This window comes from Oryzias latipes, chromosome 6, assembly GCF_053564925.1.
Source record: "Oryzias latipes strain Hd-rR chromosome 6, Olatipes_Hd-rR_3.1".
In the NCBI taxonomy this organism is placed as follows: Eukaryota; Metazoa; Chordata; class Actinopteri; order Beloniformes; family Adrianichthyidae; genus Oryzias; species Oryzias latipes.
The window spans coordinates 22,358,221-22,382,336 of NC_136242.1; the positions used below are offsets into that span (position 1 = coordinate 22,358,221).

At 38.4% G+C, this 24,116-nt stretch overlaps 3 protein-coding genes across 16 annotated transcripts in view; 1 reads left to right on the forward strand and 2 right to left on the reverse strand.

Moving 5' to 3' along the window:
- The first annotated feature begins 109 nt into the window (after positions 1-109).
- On the forward strand, positions 110-6,899 carry LOC101165055 (cadherin-related family member 5). Of its 4 annotated transcripts, XM_078948834.1 has the most exons (17): positions 718-781; positions 877-979; positions 1,064-1,278; positions 2,345-2,401; positions 2,491-2,580; positions 2,671-2,757; positions 2,841-2,951; positions 3,073-3,243; positions 3,332-3,422; positions 3,513-3,619; positions 3,705-3,905; positions 3,991-4,122; positions 4,330-4,408; positions 4,484-4,674; positions 5,374-5,394; positions 5,570-6,455; positions 6,555-6,899. In XM_078948834.1, exons 1-17 carry the CDS (start codon positions 752-754, stop codon positions 6,596-6,598), a joined length of 2,616 nt encoding a protein of 871 aa, XP_078804960.1. In that variant the 5' UTR covers positions 718-751; the 3' UTR covers positions 6,599-6,899. The 4 variants fall into 4 exon arrangements, with proteins under 4 accessions (XP_011474484.1, XP_078804960.1, XP_078804959.1 ...); XM_011476182.4 differs by lacking the exon at positions 718-781 and adding an exon at positions 110-316 and having other exon boundaries at positions 5,570-6,679; XM_078948833.1 differs by having other exon boundaries at positions 5,570-6,679.
- Positions 6,900-13,943: 7,044 nt separating this feature from the next.
- On the reverse strand, positions 13,944-17,696 carry calub (calumenin b). 2 transcript variants are annotated; one of them, XM_023955892.2, is made up of 7 exons: positions 17,558-17,696; positions 16,495-16,743; positions 16,216-16,409; positions 15,834-16,000; positions 15,690-15,750; positions 15,412-15,611; positions 13,944-15,305 (listed from the first exon to the last, which is right to left on the reverse strand). In XM_023955892.2, the coding sequence occupies exons 2-7, from the start codon at positions 16,722-16,724 to the stop codon at positions 15,201-15,203; spliced, it is 957 nt and encodes a 318-aa protein (XP_023811660.1). In that variant the 5' UTR covers positions 16,725-16,743; positions 17,558-17,696; the 3' UTR covers positions 13,944-15,200. The 2 variants fall into 2 exon arrangements, with proteins under 2 accessions (XP_023811660.1, XP_078804971.1); XM_078948845.1 differs by having other exon boundaries at positions 17,255-17,564.
- A 484-nt stretch (positions 17,697-18,180) lies between these two features.
- The window catches only part of gtf3c6 (general transcription factor IIIC, polypeptide 6, alpha), a 32,318-nt gene continuing 26,382 nt past the window's right edge, over positions 18,181-24,116 (reverse strand). For 5 of the 10 annotated variants that reach the window (XM_004069670.5, XM_078948849.1, XM_078948848.1 and 2 more), the window contains 8 exons: positions 21,952-22,005; positions 21,421-21,497; positions 20,115-20,145; positions 19,752-19,832; positions 19,569-19,632; positions 19,381-19,425; positions 19,204-19,311; positions 18,181-19,013 (listed from right to left, as the gene is read on the reverse strand). In XM_004069670.5, the coding sequence (XP_004069718.2) occupies positions 18,910-19,013; positions 19,204-19,311; positions 19,381-19,425; positions 19,569-19,632; positions 19,752-19,832; positions 20,115-20,145; positions 21,421-21,497; positions 21,952-22,005 (564 nt within the window). In that variant the 3' untranslated portion in view covers positions 18,181-18,909. Of the gene's footprint in view, positions 19,014-19,203; positions 19,312-19,380; positions 19,426-19,568; positions 19,633-19,751; positions 19,833-20,114; positions 20,146-21,420; positions 21,498-21,913; positions 22,006-24,116 lie in introns of all 10 variants that reach the window. The other 5 variants (XM_078948847.1, XM_078948850.1, XM_078948851.1 and 2 more) reach the window with 5 other exon arrangements.

The following is a 24,116-nucleotide window of genomic DNA, read 5'->3' on the forward strand; positions in this document are numbered from 1 at the left end:
GGCCTTTGACCATTTTTTGCCTTCTGCAGTCTGTCTCGACCAGGTAAGCCCCGCCTTCAGGATTTAGCCTCTGAGCCCATTTCAAGGGAGACAATTTAAGCTGCTGTCTGTTGTTTAATGTCTGTGGGAGGGGGCAGGGCCAGAGTGTCTGTGGTGTCTTCCACTGCTGTCACCTAGATCATCACTAAAACAGTCTGTCTGTTTTTTTATGTTGTTCGGTGTCTTCTCAGCCTTTTGAGAGTCAAAGATGCATCCATCACAAGTCAGGATTATATGGAGACTGACAGAAAAGCTGCAGAGGTTTTGACAACAACAGGTCAGTGAAACAGGACGTGTAAACTGTGGGTTTGCACTAAACAAATCTGTGCATGTAACTACATGTGTGCTTAACTCATGTTTGCTGTTGTAGTCTTGTGGTTTGTGATCTAAGATCTGCAAACCTCTTAACAAATAAAGCACGAAAAGCATGCATGATTCCTTTTATTCCCTCTTTTTTTTTACAGTACAGAGAGTTACAATTTAACAAACACATCTCTAATAAAGGGAGCCTGAAATGATATTTTCAGATATAGTTAATTTCTAAAAAAATATTAATTACAGTTTTGAGAAAACAAACAATATTTGGTTTTGTTGCTACCATCACAGATAGGTTGAAACAAAGTAATCAAAGGAGAAAAAATGTGAGGAAAAGTTTGTATTTTTCTTGTAACAGTGTCTCAGACTCTGCAAAGCTTGGAACAAACCGTCTTAGATGGGATTTGAAGGAATTACTGGACATTACGTATGTGTGTTTCTGTGATTCCTGGGAGAGCATCAATTCAGAAGACAAAACTAGCATAAATAGAGTTTCTATGCTTTTCTTCTCCCCCATCTCAGGGTAAAAGCAGTACTTGTGCCCTGAGTAACCCCGGAATGGCCCTTCTTGTGCCAAGTCTCTTCTCTTCACTGCTACTCCTTTTATCTCTGCACACAGCTGCAGGTAAAACAGGTGTAAAAGTTTTTTTTTTCTTCTTCTAAGTTTCCACATCCTTACAGAAGGTTTTCTGTGCTTGTGGCCTGTCAGGCATGTCAGGCTGGGCTGGATGTTTAGATGGTGAGGATGTATTTGCTGCAATCAAAGAAAACAGCCTCTCCGGGGACATTGTCTCCGAACTTGCGGTCGACACCACAACAGAGGGAGTTCAGTGGAGTTTGGTTGGAAAGGACGCTGACTGGTTCTTCCTGGATGGGAAAAACATCCGTCTGAATGCATCAGCTGACAAAATCTTGGACCGAGAGGTAAGTGCTCAGGATGGCGAGAAATGTGGGTCAGGAACCTTTATGTGAGTTCAGCAAAAAGCACTAGAAATCAAATGTGGTACCTCACACTGCGCCTTGCAGTCAAACAAACACATTTCTTCTCTCTGTGGTTTTCAGGTTTGTTTACTTCTACCTGTCTGTCAGGAAAATAATGAATATTACATTTTACTTAAAAGTAATTTTGATATTTTAAAATGACATAATCAATATCTTAATTATAATGATAATTATTGTTGTTATTCAGTTTTAAGTGTATTTTTAGTGCTATTTATTATTTATCTGCTGTTTTTAATATGGGCCATAGTAACAAAGTTATTTCCCCTTTCCTGGTATCATTAAAGTTTTATTCTATTTTATTCTATTTCTATTAAATATATATTATAGAATGTATTTGATGTTCTTTTTGTTTTTGCTGAAAATGCATGGTGGAATAAGGTCACAGGTTCAGTTCCTATTTAACACTGATAAAAATTGCGGCAAATTTGGTTAAAATACCAAATCAAATCAAAATATATTTATAAAAAGCGCTTCTCATGGCTTGCGCAACTCGAAGCACTGTATACACAGTATTAGAATAAAAACCCGACCCATCCTTCACAGAAGACCCCACACACAATGAATACTTCTAAAAGTAACTTCTGAAAGAAACTCAATGCTTGTCTCTGCTCTGAGGAAACAGTATTTTCTGTGATCTTGAGTTACAGAAATTAAAACAAAAGAGATTTGCTGGATGAAATATGCTTTAAAAATTCAACTACTATTTTTAAAGTTAAGAAAAACAGGAGGATTTCTGTGTTTACTAAACAATACTAAATGATGAGATTGACCTCTCCCAATAAAAAGCACCTTTTTATATCATAGAGTAATTCTGTATGTGTTCAAATTAAACAAGTTGTGGGGCTTTTTTCAGAGTTTCAAGTCATAAAATTTTACCCCAAAAAAGGTGTGTTTTACATACAAACCTCCAATGTTTTCAAAAGTTTAAAGTAAAAACTGTTTTCTATGACAACATTTTGAAGAGCTACATCTCTCGTGTCTCTTTCAGTCCCTTGGTCCAATTCTAACAGCAGAGTTATTATGTAATGAGGAGAACGTCCTCCAGGTACATATTGTTAAATAATCTCGTCTACATTCTATTTTCCCTCCAGAGTCTGAATTTGGTTTCTGCTTTGTTTTTTTGTTTTTTTGCAGAGTATCAACAGGATCATTGTAAAGATTCTTAATGAAAATGATAATTCACCTGTATTTGAAAACAAAGAGCAAACTCTTTTTATCAGTGAGGTATGTTTCACTCATTCCCAATGAGTTATCATTCTGCTTATTCTCACAAACATCCACCGGTAAATGTCTTTCTTGTCTTCCTTTATCCAGCTAACAAAGGTGAACACCGTGGTTTTTACCGTCCGAGCTACAGATGCAGATAATGACAAGATCATTTATGCGATAGACCAGACATCTGTAAGCTTTATTGTTTTTTTTTAATATTAAATAAATTGATCCAAACACAACCAAGTTCTTATATCTTTGGTGTCCAATTGCAGCCTAATGCAGAGTACTTTAAGATTGACCTTCCCAACAGTGGAAGGGTGATCCTGTCCAAACCTTTGGATTTTGAAACCAAACCTCTCCTCACCGTCACCGTTTTTGCTTCGGTATGTTGGAATCACCTGGTTTTTCTATGATTACCAAATTTTCCTCATCATACCTACAAAAAGCTATAGCTCATTGTTTTCATTCTGCTCCACTTGATGAATTTCATGTTCTTTTACACAGGAAATGAACACAGCAGAGCGCTACAATACCAGCATCAGCATTACCATCCACGTCCTTGATGGAGATGATCAGTACCCGCAGTTTGAGCCCTGCATGTTGCTTTTCCAGGATGAGAAAAGTCAAATCTGCACCAGCCCTGTGTACACCACCAATGTAACAGAAGGGCAAGAGGTCAGTTAATCCCCTTTCAAAGACCTCAAGGCTCTTTGTTTTGTTTGTCATATGATCTGCGGAGTGTTGAATCTCTGTCATGCTGCAGGACATTGTGTTGGATTTTTTCCCCGCTCCCATTCATGCAGTGGATGGAGACAGAGGGCTCAGCTCTCCAATCAGTTACGCCATTCTTCCAGGTACTACACTCTCCAACACAAGTTAATCTCGAGTTAAGACGTGCTGAGCTTGCTTGTGAACACCTGTAACTGTGCCTCTGCTAATGACAGGAGATGACGAAGCTCATTTTAAGATGGATCGAAAGACAGGTGTGATAAGATTGACTCAGGGGGTGAGGGACAGGCTTATGACTCCTGTGCTGCGACTCCAGGTCATGGTAGGACTAAAAAATAAGACGTTTTTTCTTTTTAGACATTCTTTTGTCTCACCAGTGTCATTCACTGCCCCCTGTCTGCATCCAGGCATTCCAGGACGACGACCCTATGAAGTATTCTGTTGCAACAGTGTTGGTCCGAATCATAGCAGAGAATCAGTTCTATCCGGAGTTTGACATGCCTGAATATAGAGGTTTTGTAATCGCAGGAAAGAGCCCTGTTTCTCTGGTCAACACCTACGGCAGCAAAGCTCTGATTTTGCATGTGCGAGACCAAGACTTCAGACAGGTGATCTTGAGGCCCCCACACCTATGATGCTGCAATCCACGCTGTGGTTATGAATGTGGTTTGTTTTCTCTCTCCATATTGACAGGGGTTTAATCCAATGATTGACTTCTCCTTTAGTCCTACATCTAATTACACAGATATCTATCAAGTGACACACGGGGGGCTCTTAATTGCAAAGGCTTGCCATATTAAACCGAAGCAAAAACATGTTTTAGAGGTAAGCCTCAAAAATATCATACTGAACTTAAATGTTTTACACCTTCAAATGAGTATTGAGATTGACTTTCTCTACTTAAATTGAGACAAATGCACCCCTAATTGAAGACAGATGAATTTTTAATCAGACCCCCTGGATCAGTCTTAGTTGCACAGGCCTACTTACTGTTTGTCATCAAAATGAGGAAACATTTTCAAATGTTTCCAGATAATGGCTGTAGATCAGGAGTCGGGTGATGCCACTTTTGCGACAGTCGTAGTGGAGGTGTTATCTGAAGGACAATCAAGTAAGGTGCACACAATTTACCACAAATTCCCACCACGCGAGCCCTTAGATGAGCTCTTTCTGTGTCTGTCCACAGTCCCTCATCATCCACTTGGAGATGACCGCCTGACAGGCTGCACAGTAGGCAAAGCCTTGTTTCTGAGCATGATGTTCCTGGCCGTGCTTGGATGTGTCCTCTTGATGCTCATGTGGCTGAAGAAAAAGCATAGGGGGATGAAGGGCCCACTGGAGAGAGGTTGCGTGGCTCAGTGCAAACACCCCAATGTGGTAAGATCGTTTGGGACTCAGACCTCCAGCCAGGTAGCACAAATGAAAGGACAAAAGACGGCATTACCTGTGTTTGTGTTGAGTTCAAGAAAACTGGTGTTCCCGGACAGATGGTGTAATAACATGAACTTCTAAAAGAATATTATTGATTTGTTTTTGATTATCTGCACTCATATTAAAAAAACAGATTTAAGATGAAGCAAAAGAAATCAGTTTGACCTTTGTGTGGAGGGCATCTTTGATATATTTGATCCCTTGATGATTTTGTAGGTTTGCCCACTTAAAAAAAAAAGAAATTGAGGTCTGTCATCTTAATGGTAGATTTACAGTGAGAAGTAAAAAAAAATCACAAAAAATCAAGAAACTGACTTCAAACAATTTTTATAACTTTATTTGCATTTTACTGAGGAAATAAATAGTTGAACCCCTTGTAACCATTACAGTTCAGACCAGTAAATGCAAACAAATGTATACGTTTATTTCTTGATTTTCTTTGTGATTTTCTATCTCTCGTTATTCAAATATACCTACCGTTACGAAACTTAAAATACTGACAAGGGATCAAATACTTATTTCCTTCACTCTATCTATCTACAAAAGGAACTAATGAACTAGCTTAATCAGTTTAATGTTTATGTTATTCCTTTTAATTGTAATAAATATTGCTGTTTTTTTTTCTAAAACATCCTTTTTCCACAGAGCTTACGGTGGTTCCAATTGGTAAGTCTTTGACCAAAACAAATATTATTAGAATAAAATACAATTTCTTGATAGCTTTTAAGCTGAAATGTAATTTCCAGAATTGCTTTCAATTCGCTGTAGGATATTAATATGTTCTCAGGATCTTTAGCTTTGTCCACAAATAAGTAGCTTTAACTCTTTGGTTGTTCTTCAGGTGAGTCATGGCAGTGCCATGCCACACATGGAGGATGTCCACCACAACAACGCGGAAGGCGGCACCTGCAATCCCTCCTTCAGCTTCCTGGACAAACCCAACACTGATCGAGACACCTCCCCCAGTCGGGAGCCGGTTTCAGCTAAAACAACGGTTTCATTTGACATCACTGTCATCCCCATTGAGACTGTGTCTGTGAATCTCAACAATAACGCAGGTTCACCAAATAAAATGAGTTCACCCACCTTTCACATAGAGAAGGAGGAGTTGAGCACCACACGTGAGGGTCAAGAAGCTCCGCCCAAAGACGAAAGTCCCGGCTCGCCATCCGGAGGGACAACAGAGGCGACTGAAACAGAATTCAACAGGAGCCTAAAGCCTGTAAACCAGGATGGTACAGAAACTTTACCTGATTCACAAGCGGGTGCTGACCTTGATGATTTGGTCACCAGCCCCCCATCTCCATTCAGCAACCCATGCAGCCATGCTCAAAGTTCTTTAGAAGAATCTGACGACCTCGTCCAAAAATCATGCTTGGCAATAGATGACCAGACTTCTCCCTTCTCTGAAGTGACAGACTCAAGTCCGCCCACACCAGAACACGGACCTTTGAAAGCTGTGTTGGTGCATATAGACACAACTCCAACTGACACACCTCCAGAAACACCAGAGGCAACAGCAAAAGCTATGCATCCAGGGGATGACCAGCCGTGCACGTCACTGGACCAAGGAGAGCCATCAGATTGCGTGGAAGAGAGCGCAGACACAGAGAGTCCATGTCAGGACAAAATTACATCAGAAAACATCCAAGATGTCTGCACAGAGAAGGATGAGCAAGATGGTTGCCTTGGACATGGGGATGCAGACCAAAACAGGGAGAGTGAGGGTGAGTTAGAGTCAGACGAAGAAGAGCTCCTGAGAGTGATGATGCGTTGTAATCCTATTTTCATTACATTTAGTAAGTGATGCTACTATGATATCACAGGCACCAAGACTGTTCCGGCAGACGGCAGAAGATGGAGCAGGTGAGGGGGAGACGGAGCAGCGCATGTGAGGAAAGACCATCAAGCTGTTAGACAAACCCCACAGTCTGGAGGTGCTGAAAAGTGAAAGGAGACAGGGCGCATGATCATTTAACAGACAGATATGGACTGTATATAAGAATGTAAACGTAGAAGAAAAAAACTTCACTAATATCATGTATTTTCAATTATACATTTTGACTACATAAAAATTAGAAACTATATAGCTAAAGCACTGTAGGTTCTAAAATGTTGTGACTGAAAATGGACTGTACTTTACTTGAAATGATTAAAATTATTATAAATTATTGTTATCACTGGCTCTATTTATGCCACAGGGACAATTATGAAATAGAAAATATTCTGATAAGCTCAATGAACCTAAGTCCCAAGCAGATTTGCTTTTCTGGATCTTCAAAACAAAATGTTAGCAATAAGCTAAAATTTAAAATTATAAACATGAATGAACTAAAATCATGAAATCAATAAATAAATTTGACATTTCTTCTTTATTTTTGATAAAATAAAATCTATGAAAAAGAGATATATAAAAAGTGGTGGGAAAGGAAGCTGGAAAAGCTTCACCCAGTGGTTATCAAGTGAGAAGACGTACACTTCCTGCATGTCCATCAGAAGGTCACATAGACAGCAAAGACACATTCTTTTACTTTTACTTTTACTTAGGAGGATTTTTTTAAGATGAAGAGGACCTGGATTTTGTCTAAATTAAATGAACTTTTGCATGTTTTTCCACACTCACACAGAATCAGTCCAAAATATGGAGGCAGTTGCGATCCTTTTGAGAGCAAATGTTGTGTTACATGAGCTGTGTTTTGATTATGGCAGGTAACAGGAGTCTGAGATGGTTAAGCATTTAGACACATAAAGCCAATTTGCATTTTATTGAACTATCATACTAGACTGCCCAAAATCTTACAATTTGGATGAATAGGTGGGCTTACTGCACATCTGCTCATTAGATTAGATTATTCTGCCCTGTAAAACCTTACTAAAATTACAGTAATTTATACAGTAAAGGTTTTATGAAAGCAAAGAACCAATAAGGGAGGTTTTACATCTGACATTTACTCATTTAGCATGCACATTTTTTTTAAATTTCCAATTAACAAATACAAAAATTGCTTTGTCCTGAACCAGCTGCTGGGCCATCAGTGTTAAGTGAGTTCTGATAAATCATTTTTGGAGAAGGAAAATGTGCTCAAGCTGGTCACAGAAAAAAGTGTTTGGTCATCCTTCACGACAGCCAAATTCATCACCTCATTGAAAGAATTGACAGGAAGAGCAAGTACTTGATGAAGATCTTAGTCTTTCTCAGGTTTAGAAAAAGTTGGCATTCCTTTGGTCATGCAGAAATGTTAAGAGGGGACAGGAAGAAATCTCTACCAGATCTTCCTGGAAGGCTTAGATGGAAGAATCAATAAGAAAAAAAATCTATGAGATTGTGAACATAACCCAATAGAAGGGACTCCAGAAATGAACCCTGGGGTACACCTGTTACAAGTTAATAAGGGAAATAATAACACATTAACCATGATATTTAAAAAAAATAGCATCTAGTGATACTAAATTTGAGAGGAAAGATGACAGACTGCAACCCTGATTTCAAAAAAGAAAGGAGAAAAGTTGTGACAAGAAAGTGACCATTATTAGACTTATCAGGTACAGCAGAACTATTTCAGTTGAATGTTTCAAACTTTTATTTCAGACTCAGGTGGTCCATAGGAGGAAAAGAGAATAAAATAAAACATAAGATACAAATACAGTATTTATAATAAAAAGTAAAAAGATATAACTTAAAAAGAGTATAATCGCTGTATCCAGTGTTTCCTTAGGGCAGAAGTGTAGCGGCATGAGCTTCTTTTGGGATCAGTCAGAGACATGATAATTGAGTTCTTAGATTTGTCCAGGCGTTCCATGAGGCTGTATGTAAGCTTACGCAGTAGAGCTTCACAGGTGGGGATGTGAGCGTCCACAAACAGCTGACTGGCTCTGTACCACCTGGGCACCTGTAGCAGAAGCCTAAAAGCATCATTATAGGCCACTAAGAATTTGTGGAATGTCCCACGTCCATAGTTCCACCAAAGAGGGGCCGTATACAGAGGAGTGCAGTAAGCTCTGAACAGCGAACACTTCACTTGAAGAGAACATGCACTGAATTTTCTCATCAGCATATTTGCCTGAGCATAGAGTTTACAGTACTGTCTCTGAACGTCTCTATCATCCCTCCAATCGTCAGTAATGAAATGTCCAAGATATTTGATAGATGATGTTTGTTCCAGAGGCGTTCCACAAAGCTTAAAAACAGGAAAGTTTACATTTCTGTCGTCTTTGGTCCTTACGATCATTACTTTGCTTTTGGAGGGATTGTATTTTATGTCAAAGTCTCTGCCATAGTCAGAACAAACTTTTAAAAGTGTTTGTAACCCAGCACTGTAGGGGCTAAAAATGACAAGGTCATCAGCATACATAAGATGATTAAAGGTTTGACATCCAACAAGACATCCAGTTTTGCACAGATTCAGATTAGTGGATAGGTCATGAATATACACATTGAATAGAAATGGAGAGAGGATCCCCCCCTGTTGAACTCCATTGCTTACATAAAAAGGCTCTGATAAGACATTGCCCCATTTGACTGCCATTGTTTGATTAGCATACCAGAAAGCCAGGAGTCGTACAAGATATTTGGGCACTCCTCGATTAATTAGCTTCTGAAAAAGCTTGAGGTGGTTGACCCTGTCAAAGGCCTTAGTGGCATCAATAAAACACAGAAATACAGATGTATTCAGATGCAGGTATTTCCCAACTATTTCCTGTAACGCGTAGATACACATATCAGTGCCGAGGCTTTTTTTAAAACCAAATTGGTTCTCACTTGTTAAAAGATGCACTTCGAGTCTAGTCAATAAAACATATTCTAAAATTTTTGAAATGTTGCTGGAAAGGGCAATCGGTCTGTAGTTCGACAGACTATTTAAACTGGCGGTCTTGTCTTTGATGACGGGAATTAATACAACTGAGAGAATTGAATCAGGCAGGACTCCATGGGTTAAAAAGCCAGTGAAACACATGGCCAGCAGGGGCAGTAATTTAAAACTTGAATATTTTAAATGCTCGACTGTGATGTCATCAAGACCACATGCTTTGCCTTCTTTTATCTTTGAAATTGCATCTTGAATCTCACTTGCACGAATAACCATTGTGTCTGTAAAATCCACATTGTCAATAGAAACTGCATGACTTTTTACCGAATTAAGCAGGTCAGAATAATGCTTACGCCATAAATCAGCAATGTTATCAGCACCACATACACCTTCAATGTTGGATGGCAATGAAGTTTTACGATTATTCATAGAATTAACCTCCTTCCAGAATTTATGGTAATCATTATTTTGTAGACCTCTGGCCAGAGAGTCTGCTCTCATCATGTTTTCTTGCCTTTTGAGAATGCGAAGTGAATATTTGAATCTAGCAGTAGTCATTTTCTTGCTCTCAAACAAGGCACCTTGACGAGGCTTCCCAGCTTCATGCCAGAGTCTGAAAGCGTCCCTGGCTGCAGCATGATGTTCAGCTACAAAGTCATTCCAGCCTGGCTTGACAGTCCAGCTTTTAAGACTCCTGCTTCGTAGGCAAAGACTACTATCTTTTACAGCTTTTACTATATTTTCATAGAGTTTACACAATTCATTGCAATGAGTAGTATTTTTGCAGTTTGGATCACAGCATGCCAGCGCATCCCTGGGCAATTTTACAGCCTGCAGCTGAGCATCGGTGGTTGCCGTGTATTTATTGATGTCCTCATTTGTAACTTTGGACCAATCAAGTTTATCTGTAAGATCGTTATTATCTTTCGCCACAAGAGATGGTACATTTGCCACATTTAAGGAGAAGATTATTGGTATGTGATCAGAGGTAGCCAAGTTATACAGGATTTCTATGTTACTCAGAGAAGCATGAGCATCCGTAGTACAGATACAGTGGTCCAGCCATGAGGTGGAATGCCAGGCATCACTGATATAAGTAAAGCTTGTATCTGGGAGAAGTATTTTACTTGATAAGGTGAGATTATTTTCTTCACAGTAAGAAGTTAAATGATTACCAAATATTGATGAGTCATCTGAGAGATCAGCATTAAAATCTCCCATAACAAACACACAAGTGGAGCTGCTATCCTCAATATATGCTTTTATGAATGCTAATTTGTGCAAGAATTCGTCCTCCAATAGATTAGACTCATAGGGCATGTAGACATTTAGAATTGTAAATATCTTTTCATCAATGTCGATTTCCAAGCCAACAGCCCAATCAACATTAAGCCTCACAACATTAACAGCAGCATCATACTTAACATTCCAGAGGATAGCCACGCCCCCAGGAATTCTACCTCGAACGATTCTGGTACTCAGATCAGTGGTGGATTCACCAGCACCATGGAAATCCACATGTAATGAGTTTAGATTGTCCAAGTCCTGTTTGGCAAGCCAAGTTTCTTGCAAACATAATACATCACACTCATTCAAAAGCTTATCAACGACATAGCGACTGGATTTATCTGCAACACTGTGTCCAGACCGCAAGCCACGCGTATTATATGATACAATCCGCATGATGATTTGTTGTCAAGTAAGATGACACAAGAGGTTTAGGCGTTGGATTCACCGCCATCCCCCACAGGAACTGAGGCCTTATTCACACTCCGAGTGATTTCTGGGGCCAGAGAACCTCTGGCTGCAGAAGTTTGTTCTTTCCGGCGGGGTTCATAGTAGCGCCTCACATAAACACCATCAGGCCAAAGCTCAGGCGCATACATGTCTGCCACAGCGTTACATTCAGCCGTTATGTGAAAGGAGCTGAATCTTCCATGAACAGTCTCAATTTTCCTGCATTTAACTTCCCGTCCCATCTTGCCTTCCAGGTACTTGTTAAGTGTAACAGCATCCAAACTTGGGTCAAATTTGGTTGCAAAAACACTCACCATCTTCGTCTTCACTGCGTGAATATTAGAAACAGAGGCAGTTCTATGAGGTTCCATTTGTGCCAAAAATATCAAAATGTGTTTTTGCGTCTACTGTTATGTCTTTGGTCCATTGTCTATGTCTACTGATCGTGTTTTTGCGTCCACTGTCTATGCTTTGGGCTCATTGTCTATGTCTATTGCAACGGTTGCTAAGTCCTGACGACAAAGTGAGACGACCAAAGACATAGACAGTGGACACAAAAACAGATTTTTGGCACAAATGGAACCTCATACAGTTCCAATAATACCGGGAGTTTTGCGCGCACGACCAGCTGCGCGATTCACTTGCGGCTTTGAAACTGAAGCAGGTTTTACATCCATTCCTTTCTGCCGGCGTCCTTCTCGCACAACAACACTCCACAGTGGCGTCGGAGCTTGTCCTGCAGGCTGTTTGGCCTTACTGCACGTTGGTTCCTCGGCGTTTGTTGACTCAGCACCGCTGAGTGGTTCAGCGTCGGCGCGCTGCTGCTCCATCATAGTGATCCGGTTGTCCATCGATGTCGTTACAGCATGAAGATTTTCATAAGCAGTAGTTTGAGACTCCAGAGTGAGTTTCATGCAGCGCATGTCATTGTTTATTTGCTCCATCCGTGCCAGCAGCGCTGAGACATCAACATGGTTGAATGACACAGGAGGCAGTTCATCCAAATAGTGCGAGACAAATCTTGGAATATTGTCCCCACACTCGTTTAGCACTTTCAAACAAATCTTTACGTTGTTAATATCCTTTTGCGTGCCTTTGTGAGTGATGCAGCGTTGAGAGGTATTAGGGCAGACCTCGAACAAAACTTTCTTTGACGATTCAATTCGCTCAGAGCTGAAATTGTTTGTTACAAGTAAAACAATTTCATCATGACTCAGTGTTCTCATTTTCACGGCAATAAAGTTTAGGAGTTCGTCTTCCACAAATATCCTACCATCGCTGGTTTTAATGATCTCCGGTTTAATGCGGGAGAGACCTGAAAGACGTCTTTCCTCCTCTGCTGCCATCGATCTTATCATATCTTATCGATCTTATCTTATCTTACCTTTCCCACTCCCCTCCATTAAAACATACGACCTATGACCCCCCAACCCACAAGTTTCTAAAGCAAGACTAAACATCATCAAGAAAACTTATGAGAGTTAGACAGATCCGTTTCAAAATGTATTAAAATGTTTGCAGCATTACCCAGCATGAGCTAACTTTAACACAATTAAGTGGAACTTGAGTAGAAGCTCGACTCCAGCTGCTTAGTAAAGGAAGTAATTTTCAAAGATCAGGGGTGCAGTCTAAAATTGCGCAATTGCTGACACACAAATAACTCAGATAGTCGGTGGAGAGTAAAAACAGTATTTTTTTTAAAAATATGTTCAATGCATGGAGTGGCAGCTGGGTTCAAATTGTGAACATAGTTTAAACCAGGGGTCTGCAACCTTTAATGTTAACAGAGCCATTTAGTTCCGTTTCTTATGGACCAAAACCCAGCTAGAGCCACAAACTCCCACGTTATTATTTAGAAAAATATACTTAACTTGTGTTTTTGTGGCCGCAAAGCCATCCATTTAGAAAATGTAGCTTTGAGATATTTACAATACTATATCAATATTATAGTTTTCTTATTTTACTCTTAACAGCAGCATATCTAAGTTCCTTTTCAAAATAAAATACACCGTGTCAATTAAGATACTCCTGCTGCAGCAGATTTACTTGAATTAAAAATGCAGGAAAGTCAAAGATAGTATTTTCTATCATAACTTTGGTGCCCCTTCATCCTTATTCTCCTCTTACTAATTAATATAAGCATGACAAAATTAAGTTAAAATTCCCCTTTTAGAAACAAATCTAAAATGCATAGAAATCCAACTCTATACTTCAAGTACTTTTCCTCTGGACAGCAACTATACTGTTGTGCTGCAGAACTGTACTGTGCGTTTTAAGTATATTCTAATAATATTCCACCACAAAACCTAATAAACTTTAAAAAAAGAACCAAAACTACAAAAAAAAAATATTTGTTTCCGAAGCCAAAGAGCCAAAGTGAAGAAATAAAAGAGGCTCCGGAGCCTCAGGTTGCAGACCCATGGTTTAAACATAAAAAAAAATACAAATAAAATCTGACTAAATGGAAGAAATCCTGACCAGTGTTGTTTTCTTTTCACACATTGAGAGGCAAAAAGTCCAGAAACCGCAAGAGGAAACAAATTCAAGGATCCGCTCATTGATAGTACAGGAAACGCTCTGCCTCCCGTTTCCTTTGGTGAAAAAATAAAAAGTCATTTTCAAACTTTACAGGCTAAGGTATTGAAAGAAAGTTGAAATAAAAGACAGTCATAACATTAAATTTTTATTGAGGCATTGTGCTCAAACACAAAAAGTGAACCTGACTGTAGGAATGCTCAGTCTGCAGACCACTTATTTACAGTAAAGTCACAAGTGAAAGGTTTGTTGTTGCAATGGTATTGTAAAAACATACTAGCATACAGTTAGCAGTGGTTATAAACTGTGGTAGGAATCATAAAAACATAACAAATATATCTGTTAAACTATAATGTTCAAAAAGAGTAGAGCTGCTTTTTGTTCCAAACTGCTTCTTTTTTTTTTTTTTGCTTGGCACACAAGTGAGTTGGTAGTTCAGCTATTTTGTAAAAAAAAAAAAAAAAAAAACCCCACAAAAGTGAAATATCTAAACAAAACAAACAAAAATGAGAATAACATATATACACTCAAAACACACTATTGAGGTGAGGAGGAAAACAAACAAGAGGAAGCTCTGAGAACAAAGCATCCTTCTGTGTACTAATGCTTGTCCTGGTTCGGATCAGCTGGATGGATAGTTTGCTGGTGAGGTCGGACTTTAACAAAGATCCGGCGTAAAAATGACCAATGCCTAAATTCAGCTTGATTTCTGCAAACACAACCACTTATAGCAGAATGTGTATTTAATCTTAACATGTTTCAGGACTTGTTACCCTGAAACACTTCGGCTGCTGAGAATGTATTGCACAGGGCCAAACAGTCTTCATTGACACTGGAATTTAATATCTGTTCTCTGCTCAAAGGGTCTTAAAAAATCCAGCATTGATATCGATAAAGACTTGGCCAAAAAAAAACAAAAAAAAAACACACACACACACACAAATAAACCAGAAACGAATGCTTCTGGGTCATAAAGGCAAAGAGGAAACAGAAGAACATGACCAGGGATCAGATTTATGCATCTCAGTTTGGTGAAATGCATCAAGAATTTGTGCACCGACCTCTTCAGAGGAATCTATGGTCTACATGACTGGATCATAATGTTGCCTGATCTCAGGCATTGCCATGTTTGAGCTCAGAAACTGAGAAAAGACTGGAGTTCTATCCAAATCCAAGGCAGAAATAAAAGTGACCACACTGGCCAAGCATCTGCACTTTTTAGTACAACGCTGGCGTGTGTGCGTGCACAATGGGACACATTCAGCAAAAATAAATTATTGTCCGTGGCACTGGTTTAAGCAAGCTGATCCTGCGTGGGTTCTCCATAAAGTGTGGATGGAGTCCTCTGGTTGAACACAACGTGAGCTCTCAGTCTGTGGAGGCACGTGGACGTTAGAACTCGTCGTGCCGAGTCAGAGCTTCTCCAAAGTCGGTTGCCTGACTACCAACAAACAAGTCGTACTTGTCCACGATCTCAGCCTTGGTCAAACGGCCATCCTGGTTGGGGAGGGGGAACATACAAAACATGAACAACCTTGTATCACAACTAAACCTCATTCATTAATTTTCAGACAAAGACACATTTCTGATTTTAAGCACTCACTTTGTCTACATCCGACTCATAAACCAGATGCTTGGCCTCAGCCTCAGCGTGGTCATAGTCACTGGGCAGGATCCAGTCTTTCGTTTCCTCTTTGTCCATCTTCCCGTCTTTATTTTTGTCTCTAAATTCAGTGAATTGCTCCCTTTCAGTCTTCACCCACTCAGGTTCTGTAGTTTCACCATCCTGGTTGTACATGTCACCTAAAGCAAAACATTGTTATGAGGGATGTCCATGTGATTACATCATAATAACCATCTTTTAAAATGATAGAAGCTCACCGATGTATTCATCCAGATCAATAAATCCATCGCCATTTTTGTCAATGTCTTCCATAGTTTCCTAAAATAAAAAATTGGAAAAATTTGGCGGTGAAAAGGCCTGTGGCAAAAGCTACAAGGTTGACGTTTGAGTGTATAACTCACCAACACAACAATATCTTTCATGTGCTCATACTCCTCAGGGTGAAGGAAAGCAGTAAACTCCTCTTTGTTGGCTTTCATGTCATTGTCCTGGTCGGCCATCTTGAATCTCCTCTCATCCCGAGCCATCATCTGTTTGTAGCTGAAGCCGTCATCAGGATCCTGATCATCTGGTGATCAAAAGTCAAGACAAGGCTGTTAAAATGACTGAATTCAATATGCCTGGAATGCAGCAAATGGCAGCAATTTCTTTACTAAATAAAGCACTAAGTGTTTCAGTGTTTTATCTACAGGAAAGGTCATTATTCAAGAAAAGGAGAGAGTAATTGATAACAGAGACTTAAAAGACATTTTGTAGATCAAATATCTGTGTCTAGAACCATACCAAGGACATATCCATATGTGGCATTCTTGTACTCTTCCCAGGACACGAATCCGTCCCCATTAAGGTCATGACTCTTCCACTGGCGATCCACGTCATCATAGATCCACCTTTTTTGTGCATCCTTGATCCACCTCTTCATCTCTTCAGCTGTCACATACCCATCTTTGTCTTCGTCGATGCGATCTACCAACATGCTGCAGATCCAAAAAAAAAAGAGAAATCAAATCAGTCATTGGGATTTTTTTGAATATACAAGTGAAGCAGAGGACATTTGCTCACCCAAGTCTCTCTTTGCTCTCTTCAGGTGTGAGCTGGTCAAAGCTCTTAGCCTCTTCCTGTCCCAGAAAAGCCTCATGGTCATAGTCAAAGTTGTCAGCATCGTCATGTTCTAGGTTGCTCAAAGGTTCGTCGTGATGAACACGGTCTTTCTTCTCTGTGGGCTTGCTGGTGGCATAAACCACACAGAGAGCAAAACACATGACAAGCGGACGCAGCTCCATCCTAGACATGAACGGATGCTGCCTTAACCTGAGGATTAAGAGGGAGGGGGGGGGGGGGGGGGGGGGCTCAGTCACTCCATCTTGCATCTTAACTTGTATGATGAATCATGATTGCTAAATATCATGAATGTTAAAGACACAGAGCTTGTTCCTGAAGCATGATTCAGCTATTGCTCAAGCTGATGTAAAGATAATTTGCTTGACTTAGCAGTCAAGTAGTTTGCATCAATTATAGCTTTATGACAAAATTGTAAAGATGAAAAAATACGATATGTGCAGTTTTACTACCCAAAATGTTTTATAGACTTAAGATCAAAATTTCACAGGGTTATAGAGTCTAAAAATAAAAATTCCAGTGTTACAAAAATAACTAAAGATCTTTTCAAATAATTATTAATTTCATTTAAAGTTTTAAAACAATTGCAACTATTGCATTTTCACATCATTTAGAAAAAATATTAATGAAGGTATATAACAGGTTGTTCTATTTAGAAATTAAAGGAACCTTTTTTAGATAGACACAAAACTCAGTTTTTTACCCTCATTTCCGACTGACTAAATTAGAAAAAAAAGACATTTATCCACTTGCTGTTGTCTTTTTATACTTCACTGAAGCATGTATTTACAGGCAGGACCGTTATTTTCCACTGTCCTAACCAAACAAACGCTGGCTGACATTGATAAACGTTCCGCTACTTTCACCATGTCTTCTCTCGCTTTCACGTCTTTCATTAAACGGCTTAATTACAGAAAATGATTTCTAAAACATAAAATCTCGCTAAAGGACCAACTACTATCCTTGGCTAATGTATTTTACGCGATAACTTGCCACAAAAACCCACCTGAGTCGTTGATGAAGTTGGTCGGTAATAATTTAGACCCTCTACTCGGAAACACACCCATGAACTTCCTGTGAAAAAAAAGGGGGCTGACCAATCAGACGCCGAGAAGGCGGGTGTGATGTCGCCGTCTCATTGGTCCAATGCAATCGAGAAACGTTGATTGGATTGGCCGAAAACCGCCACGTCCTCAAAGTCAAAACAGCCCAGTTCATTCATAAAGACTTCTGCTACGATTTTATTTCGTCTGACATGAGTGGAATCCCCTGCTAGAAATGTAAAAATGATCAAATTAGGCATTAATTGAACTATCATAAATCCGGATTTTCCAATTTTGTCATGAAGTTCTTTCTATAATCATTTAGGCTACGAGGCAGCAAGACAGAATAAAATGAAAACTGAAAGAAATTAGAAACAAAAAGAAAGGAATAAAAAAAATCATAAAAGATACAAATGATAAAATTATATTTTTTTAATTTATTACACGTTTCCAGCCAAATATTTAGTAAAATTGTTGAATGCCTTTTATGTCAGTTACTTACCATATTGTTGTCCTCAGTGACTCATGTTATGTTGATAGTTAGTCTATAATTTGAATGCTAAAGAGTGTAAATGTGGACAAAATGTCCTTGTTAAAATATTTTTATTATTGGACTTTAAGCTTTATGAATCAAGTTGGAAAAAAAATATTTAAAAAAGTATGTAAATGCTAATATTCTCTGATGACAACACATATAAAATGTACAACTTCTGCAGGACTTTTTAAAATAAAAGTTAAACAAGATAAGGTTAAATAAAAACAAAACCAATTATAAGAGAACTTGACTTTTCTTTTTAAATAATAGAATGAACATACCTACAATACTAGTATTAATCTCTGCTTGTCAATCAGCAGTCAAGAAACACTACCAATAACATGCAGTCTGTAGAAAAGGGGTTTTATCCAGTGCATTTAAAAAAGTTGTGTAGTCAAACTAATCTAAAATAGAAGTCTTTCCTATACAGGAGAATCTTGATGAATTCAGCCAACAAACAAAAAAGAATTAAAATAAAAACTAAAATCAAGTTAATATTTTGCATTACTACAAAATCTAGTTTATTGAATAAAACAATTTTTTTCTGAGGTTGGGGGAAAAAATTACACAATAGATTGCATTCTATGAAAAATGTGCGAGCTAAAACAAAAATAATATTATAAAAAATAAAGTAACAGAGCCAAAGACAGCTTTTCCTGTTGCCGACTTGCATATAATGTTCTCATTATGGGTTGTCAGTTTCTTGGGACCGATGTAAACAAAACCAACCACTGTTTTCATACATAGAATTTATGGTGCATATATAAGGTGCTTTCATTTTTAAGCAGTGTCCATGTTGTCTTGTGTCAATTTTTGCAGGTTTTTATCTTGCTCTTGAATAGACTGACAGTTTGTGTCTTTCTGTTCACCATCAGCATCACTTCCTGTTAAGACAAAAGACAGTCATGATTAAAAAAAATAATAATATGAATGGTTCAGCTTTAGTCCTGGTGCAAATCAAAAACCCAAATAGGTCAGAAAACAGGTTTAGAAAAGCAAAAGCATTTCTAACACTGAACAGCCAAGAACACTTCATAGATTTAGAACATTGTGGAATAAGACGGTAAATAAGACCTGTGTTAGTTTCCCCCTCTTTCTTTTCCATGAGAAAAATACGCTCCATGGTTAGTTTCTTCACAGTTTGGCACATGTATTTTAGGTCAGGAGCTTTGCTGGAATTTTCTGCACAAAAGAAAGAACGAAAGGATAAGATCAGACAATCTTTTTTTTTAAGAGCAAGCATAAGCTTACCTTTTTGTGGTACTTCCTCAAAAAGCACACATGTCCCCAAAGCATCTTAAAGCAGAACAGATTTAGATCAAATGTATGTCAAAGTCCTCTAGATTCTCTTTTCAAAACAATCTATGGTTATGTAATGGAAAGTTATTGATACAATGATGTATGCATTATGTTCCCTATATCTCAAGTGTTTCTCTTACCTTCATATTTCCCAGCAAACACATAGTGTCCAATCTGCATCATAGGCTTCTCACTATCTATATCCTAAAACACATAATTAAACTCAGACACTCTCACAGAGAAACCAACAGTGATGTGAGAAATAATAATATATTTCATTTATTTAGTCCACACAACAAAACAAAAAAAACAACCTAACTCACCAGTATTTTGCAGGTGCCACGATTCTTTGTTAGAAGTTCATTGTCGATTATCCCAGACAGCTCCACAACGACGAGCTGCTCCTAAACGCACCAATCAGATCAGATAACGGTGTAAACACTTTATTCTCTGTTTTCAGCAATTTTTTCAAATATCGACCGAGTGGAAAAACATGACCTCTATAGTAAACACTTCATTTAGATCTCTCACTAAATGTATGCAACTAAAAACTTACTAATAAAATAACCGCATTTTCTTAACAGTTCGTACAAAATCGTTGAAACATAAACAGCTCAGAGTGAACCTGAAGCTAGTATTAGCACTGACGAAAAGCTGAACAAGATTATTGTTGTAATAAGTCATACCTCCTCCTCCCATTCATCTCCCATATTAAAACTGCAGAGATGAAAAAAGGAATAAAGAAAAAACACAAGTCAGCTATGAAACCAAAACCACAACAAATGGTCTAATATTGACAACTTCCGGGTCTTTACGGTGTCCGAAAGGGGACATCCTAGTTTTTTGCTTTGTTTATTTTACCAGGTTGCTGTTAGTCATGGTTCCTTCCGTTAGGGGGCGCTGTTACTCAACTATGAGCGCGTTGACAAACGGCGTTTGTATCTGTCTGTCCGTCCATCTACTTTTTTCCTCTTTTGTTGGATTTTTCATGTCCTGTTCTTACTGTCGGATACATCAAGGAATCTTCATGTACACCCTGCATCCCATTATCAATATTCATTACAATTATTAAAATAAATTTTATCAATCCCCAAGGAAAAACAATATGTTGTCCCATAGTGAGTCTAAAATGATAAATAAGGAAAAACAAATAATAACAAATTTTTATTAAATTTAAATTCATAATATTTATTATCTCTAGCATATTAAACCGTGTTGCTGCCAACCACAAATGTAAAAAGTGATTACGCCTGAGCAAACAAATTTTGTAGGATTATTTATAATAAATAAAAATGACAAAAATAAAAATTTTAAGGTCTATATTTTGGTTTCTATTTATTATGATCATCCAATAGAGTTACGAGTTAACATCTCAGGGGTTTCGCATGCTGCTGTATATTCTGGCTGTGGCTATTCCTCCTCAAAAAACTCTGTTGACACTCTTTAAAAAAATTTTTTTGAGGTTCTTCATTATAGTCTCTATTTGCAAACTAAAACATATTTCAGATTTAAGTAAATAAAAACCCACTTTGCAGTGTTGGAATACAACAACTATTGAAAGCTTTTAAAAAAATTTGAAGCTTAAAAAAACAATATTTAAATGACGGTTTGTGTTTTTTGCATTTTAAAGGTAGACAAAAGGTACTGGAGGAGGACAAACATGTTCGAAATTCTGATAGAATGATCTATGGTAAGTCTTGAACTCTTAAAATAGCAGCAGGGCAAAACACGCCTGTCAGCTGTCATTGAGATGCATATATAGAAAAAAAATGGAGTCTTTTTGCTAATTTAAAAACTGTCTTTCTGAAGATCGATGTAGTTTAAGTGAGTTCATTCAACATTTATTGACCAGAACTGGCCAGGTGCTCCAGGCACAGTGTCACTCCACCATAATATTACATTTTTTATGTAATATATTACATAAAAAAGTAACAGTACATTCAGCCTTTTTTTTTTTTTTTTTTTTTTTTTTTTTTACAAAAAATATATTACACGTTTTTTGGTTGCACGCAGTGGTTGGCGCTCTTGCCAGCAAGAAGGGCCCCTGGTTCAAGTCCTGGCTGGGGGACCTGAAACAGAACAATAGGGACCTTTCTGTGTTGAGTTTGCATGTATTCCCTGTGCATGCGTGGGTTTTCTACGTGCACTCTGGCTTCCTCCAACCGTCCAAAAACATGCTTAATAGGTTCATTGGTCACTCCAAATTGTCCATAGGTGTGAATGTGAGTGTGCATGGGTGTGTGATATGTGTGACCCTGCGACAGACTGGCGACCTGTCCAGGGTGTCCCCCTGCCTTCGCCCGTAAGTGGCCGGGATAGGCTCCGGCAGCCCCGTGACCCCGAAAGGGACAAACGGAAGAAAATGAATGAATGAATTACACGTTTGTTTTTTGCTTTTTTTAAATACCACGAGGGTAAATGTTGCGTCTTTTGATGCAGATTCCACCCAGAGCCCAAAAGGTGATCAGGTATGTGTGTAGTGTACTTGCTCAGATGCCGACAGTATTTGCAGCCTGTGGATACCTGTGTAAATGCGGTGGAAGTAGATGGTGGCTGCACCTCACTCAGCTCCTGAACCTCAAAGACAGAAAAAAAAGGAGAGAAAAACCTTGAATTACAATTAGGCAAACCAAATTAAAGGGGTGCAAATCCCCCATGCTCCCTCCCCGTCTCTGCCCTATCATCTATCTCTGGACCATGGTGGGGTTGTCATGTCGACCAGCCCACAAGTTACTATGACAACGGCTCAAGGGGAAGCACTTGCTACTGAGGTTATTGCCTCCTTGGGGATGCAAGAAGGACAGGGGCAAGAATAGACAAAAGGACTTACAGACCCTGAAAAGGTAAAAACGAGGAGACAGGTCAAGTTTGACTTCGTTAACTGAAAGTGTAAATATGTGTGTAATTAACATATTTAAATGATTTGAAATGCTTAACTTTGATAAATAGACTTAATTCTAGGTGATATGGGATGGAGTAACATTTTTTTGCACTTCTGGATGTATCCCTCTCATGCACATGATGAATTGCACTTCCTGCTAGATGCCATACCTGGGGGCAGTTAGAAGTAAGGGCAAGAGAGAGAGTGACATTAAGGACCCTCCAAGGTGTCAGATGGGTCCCCAGCTTCCCCCACACTTCGTCATATAAATGTCATAAAGACAAGTTTGGAGTTGGAAGGCTTTTGGTTGTCCCTCTGCCTAGGGGGTATCGCTGTGGTTAATTGCCCCATTAGCACTGACAGGGTAAATTGGTGCAAGGGATAACTATATATTACAGTGAAAAACAACAAACCCATGGCATATACCTAAGGGCACGAGAGGAACTGTGCTTTTTGGAGTGCACCAAATGCACATGCAAGACAGAGTGTGCATCCTGTGACTGTACTGGCGCCTTTATATAAAAACGCAAAGCACCAAGGCTTGCACACTTTCTTATTATTCACATTCAAAGGAACTAAATCAACTCTAAATGTATATGAATATTTTTTATTTAAAAAAAATGTAATGTAAATTTATGTTGATTCTGGCTGTAAACAACTTATACGACACGTCACGTTCTCAATATATACCTGCCTGCTGAATAATAAAAAACACATTTATTGCTCTTAGTAGTTCTGTATTTATTAGAATTAATAAACAGTAAACAAAAGATAAGATTTATATTAAATGACTGAATTTTATCCAGTACATTATTATCAGCTTAGATGCATTTTTTAAATAAAGACATGTAAAAAAGTTAAACTTAACATGCAAAAATAAAAACAACATTAGCATCCAAAGATGAAATGAATTCACAAATTAGATTTTTTTCCCCCCTGCAATAAATGATCGTATTTTTTTATTTGCTTGCACACACAGAGAAACCTGCAGTCGACTGACACACGCAGACAATGTCTGGACTAATGTTCAAATCATGTCAATGTTCACTGCTGTATCTTTTGTTCCTAAAATGACGAATTGTCAAGGACTTAACGCAGCTATAACAAGACTAAATCCTTGCATGTGTACAGACAACAGAACAGTCAGTGATTTATGTTTTTGATAACCTGCAGTCTCTGATAGTGCTCTATGCCAGATCATCCCTTCAATCGCGCTTGTGTTGTAAAATATTTATTGGATGCCCTTGAAAAGCAGGACAGGTTATTTGTCATAATATTAATTAGAGTATGATTTAGGATTTTACATATTTATAGTTTTAATAATAGACTAAAAAATTGGACCAAAAATAATATTAAAATAAAATATTACTGGAAAAGCAATACCAAGAACAAGAACATAAAGGCCTTAAAATATTCATGTAACTGAGACGTTTCTTTGAAATGTGACTGTTTGATAAAACAATGGGCCATATAAGATTGCAGGTCTTATTCTGTTTTTAACTCTCAAAGAGAAACACTATAAGATTACTGGATCTTCACCATAACGTTTGGAGAAAAGCTTTTTTTTTTTGTTTAATTCTGGAACTGTATCAACAATTTTGTTCCAATTCTGCAAACAAAGCAGAATATTTTTCTAAACCATTTTCCAAGTTTGACACCTGATCTCACAAACAAATGCAGTTTTCACCTTCTCAGTATGGACGATCGACAGATTGCACATTCAGCGTTAAATTCACAATAGAATTATCATAACAATGGAGCTGAATTGCGAAGATGGGATGGTCAAAGGAGGAGAAAGGGGCTAAAG

Coding starts and splice junctions, on each gene's coding strand:
- LOC101165055 (XM_078948833.1), top strand. CDS start 752: ATGGGATTTGAAGGAATTACTGGACATTAC. Junction 4,409..4,483: donor GTTATCTGAAGGACAATCAA/GTAAGGTGCACA, acceptor GTCTGTCCACAG/TCCCTCATCATCCACTTGGA. Junction 5,395..5,569: donor GCTTACGGTGGTTCCAATTG/GTAAGTCTTTGA, acceptor GTTGTTCTTCAG/GTGAGTCATGGCAGTGCCAT.
- calub (XM_023955892.2), bottom strand. CDS start 16,724: ATGTCTAGGATGGAGCTGCGTCCGCTTGTCATGTGTTTTGCTCTCTGT. Junction 16,410..16,494: donor GAGAGCAAAGAGAGACTTGG/GTGAGCAAATGT, acceptor TTGGATCTGCAG/CATGTTGGTAGATCGCATCG. Junction 15,612..15,689: donor TGATCTGGATGAATACATCG/GTGAGCTTCTAT, acceptor GTTTTGCTTTAG/GTGACATGTACAACCAGGAT.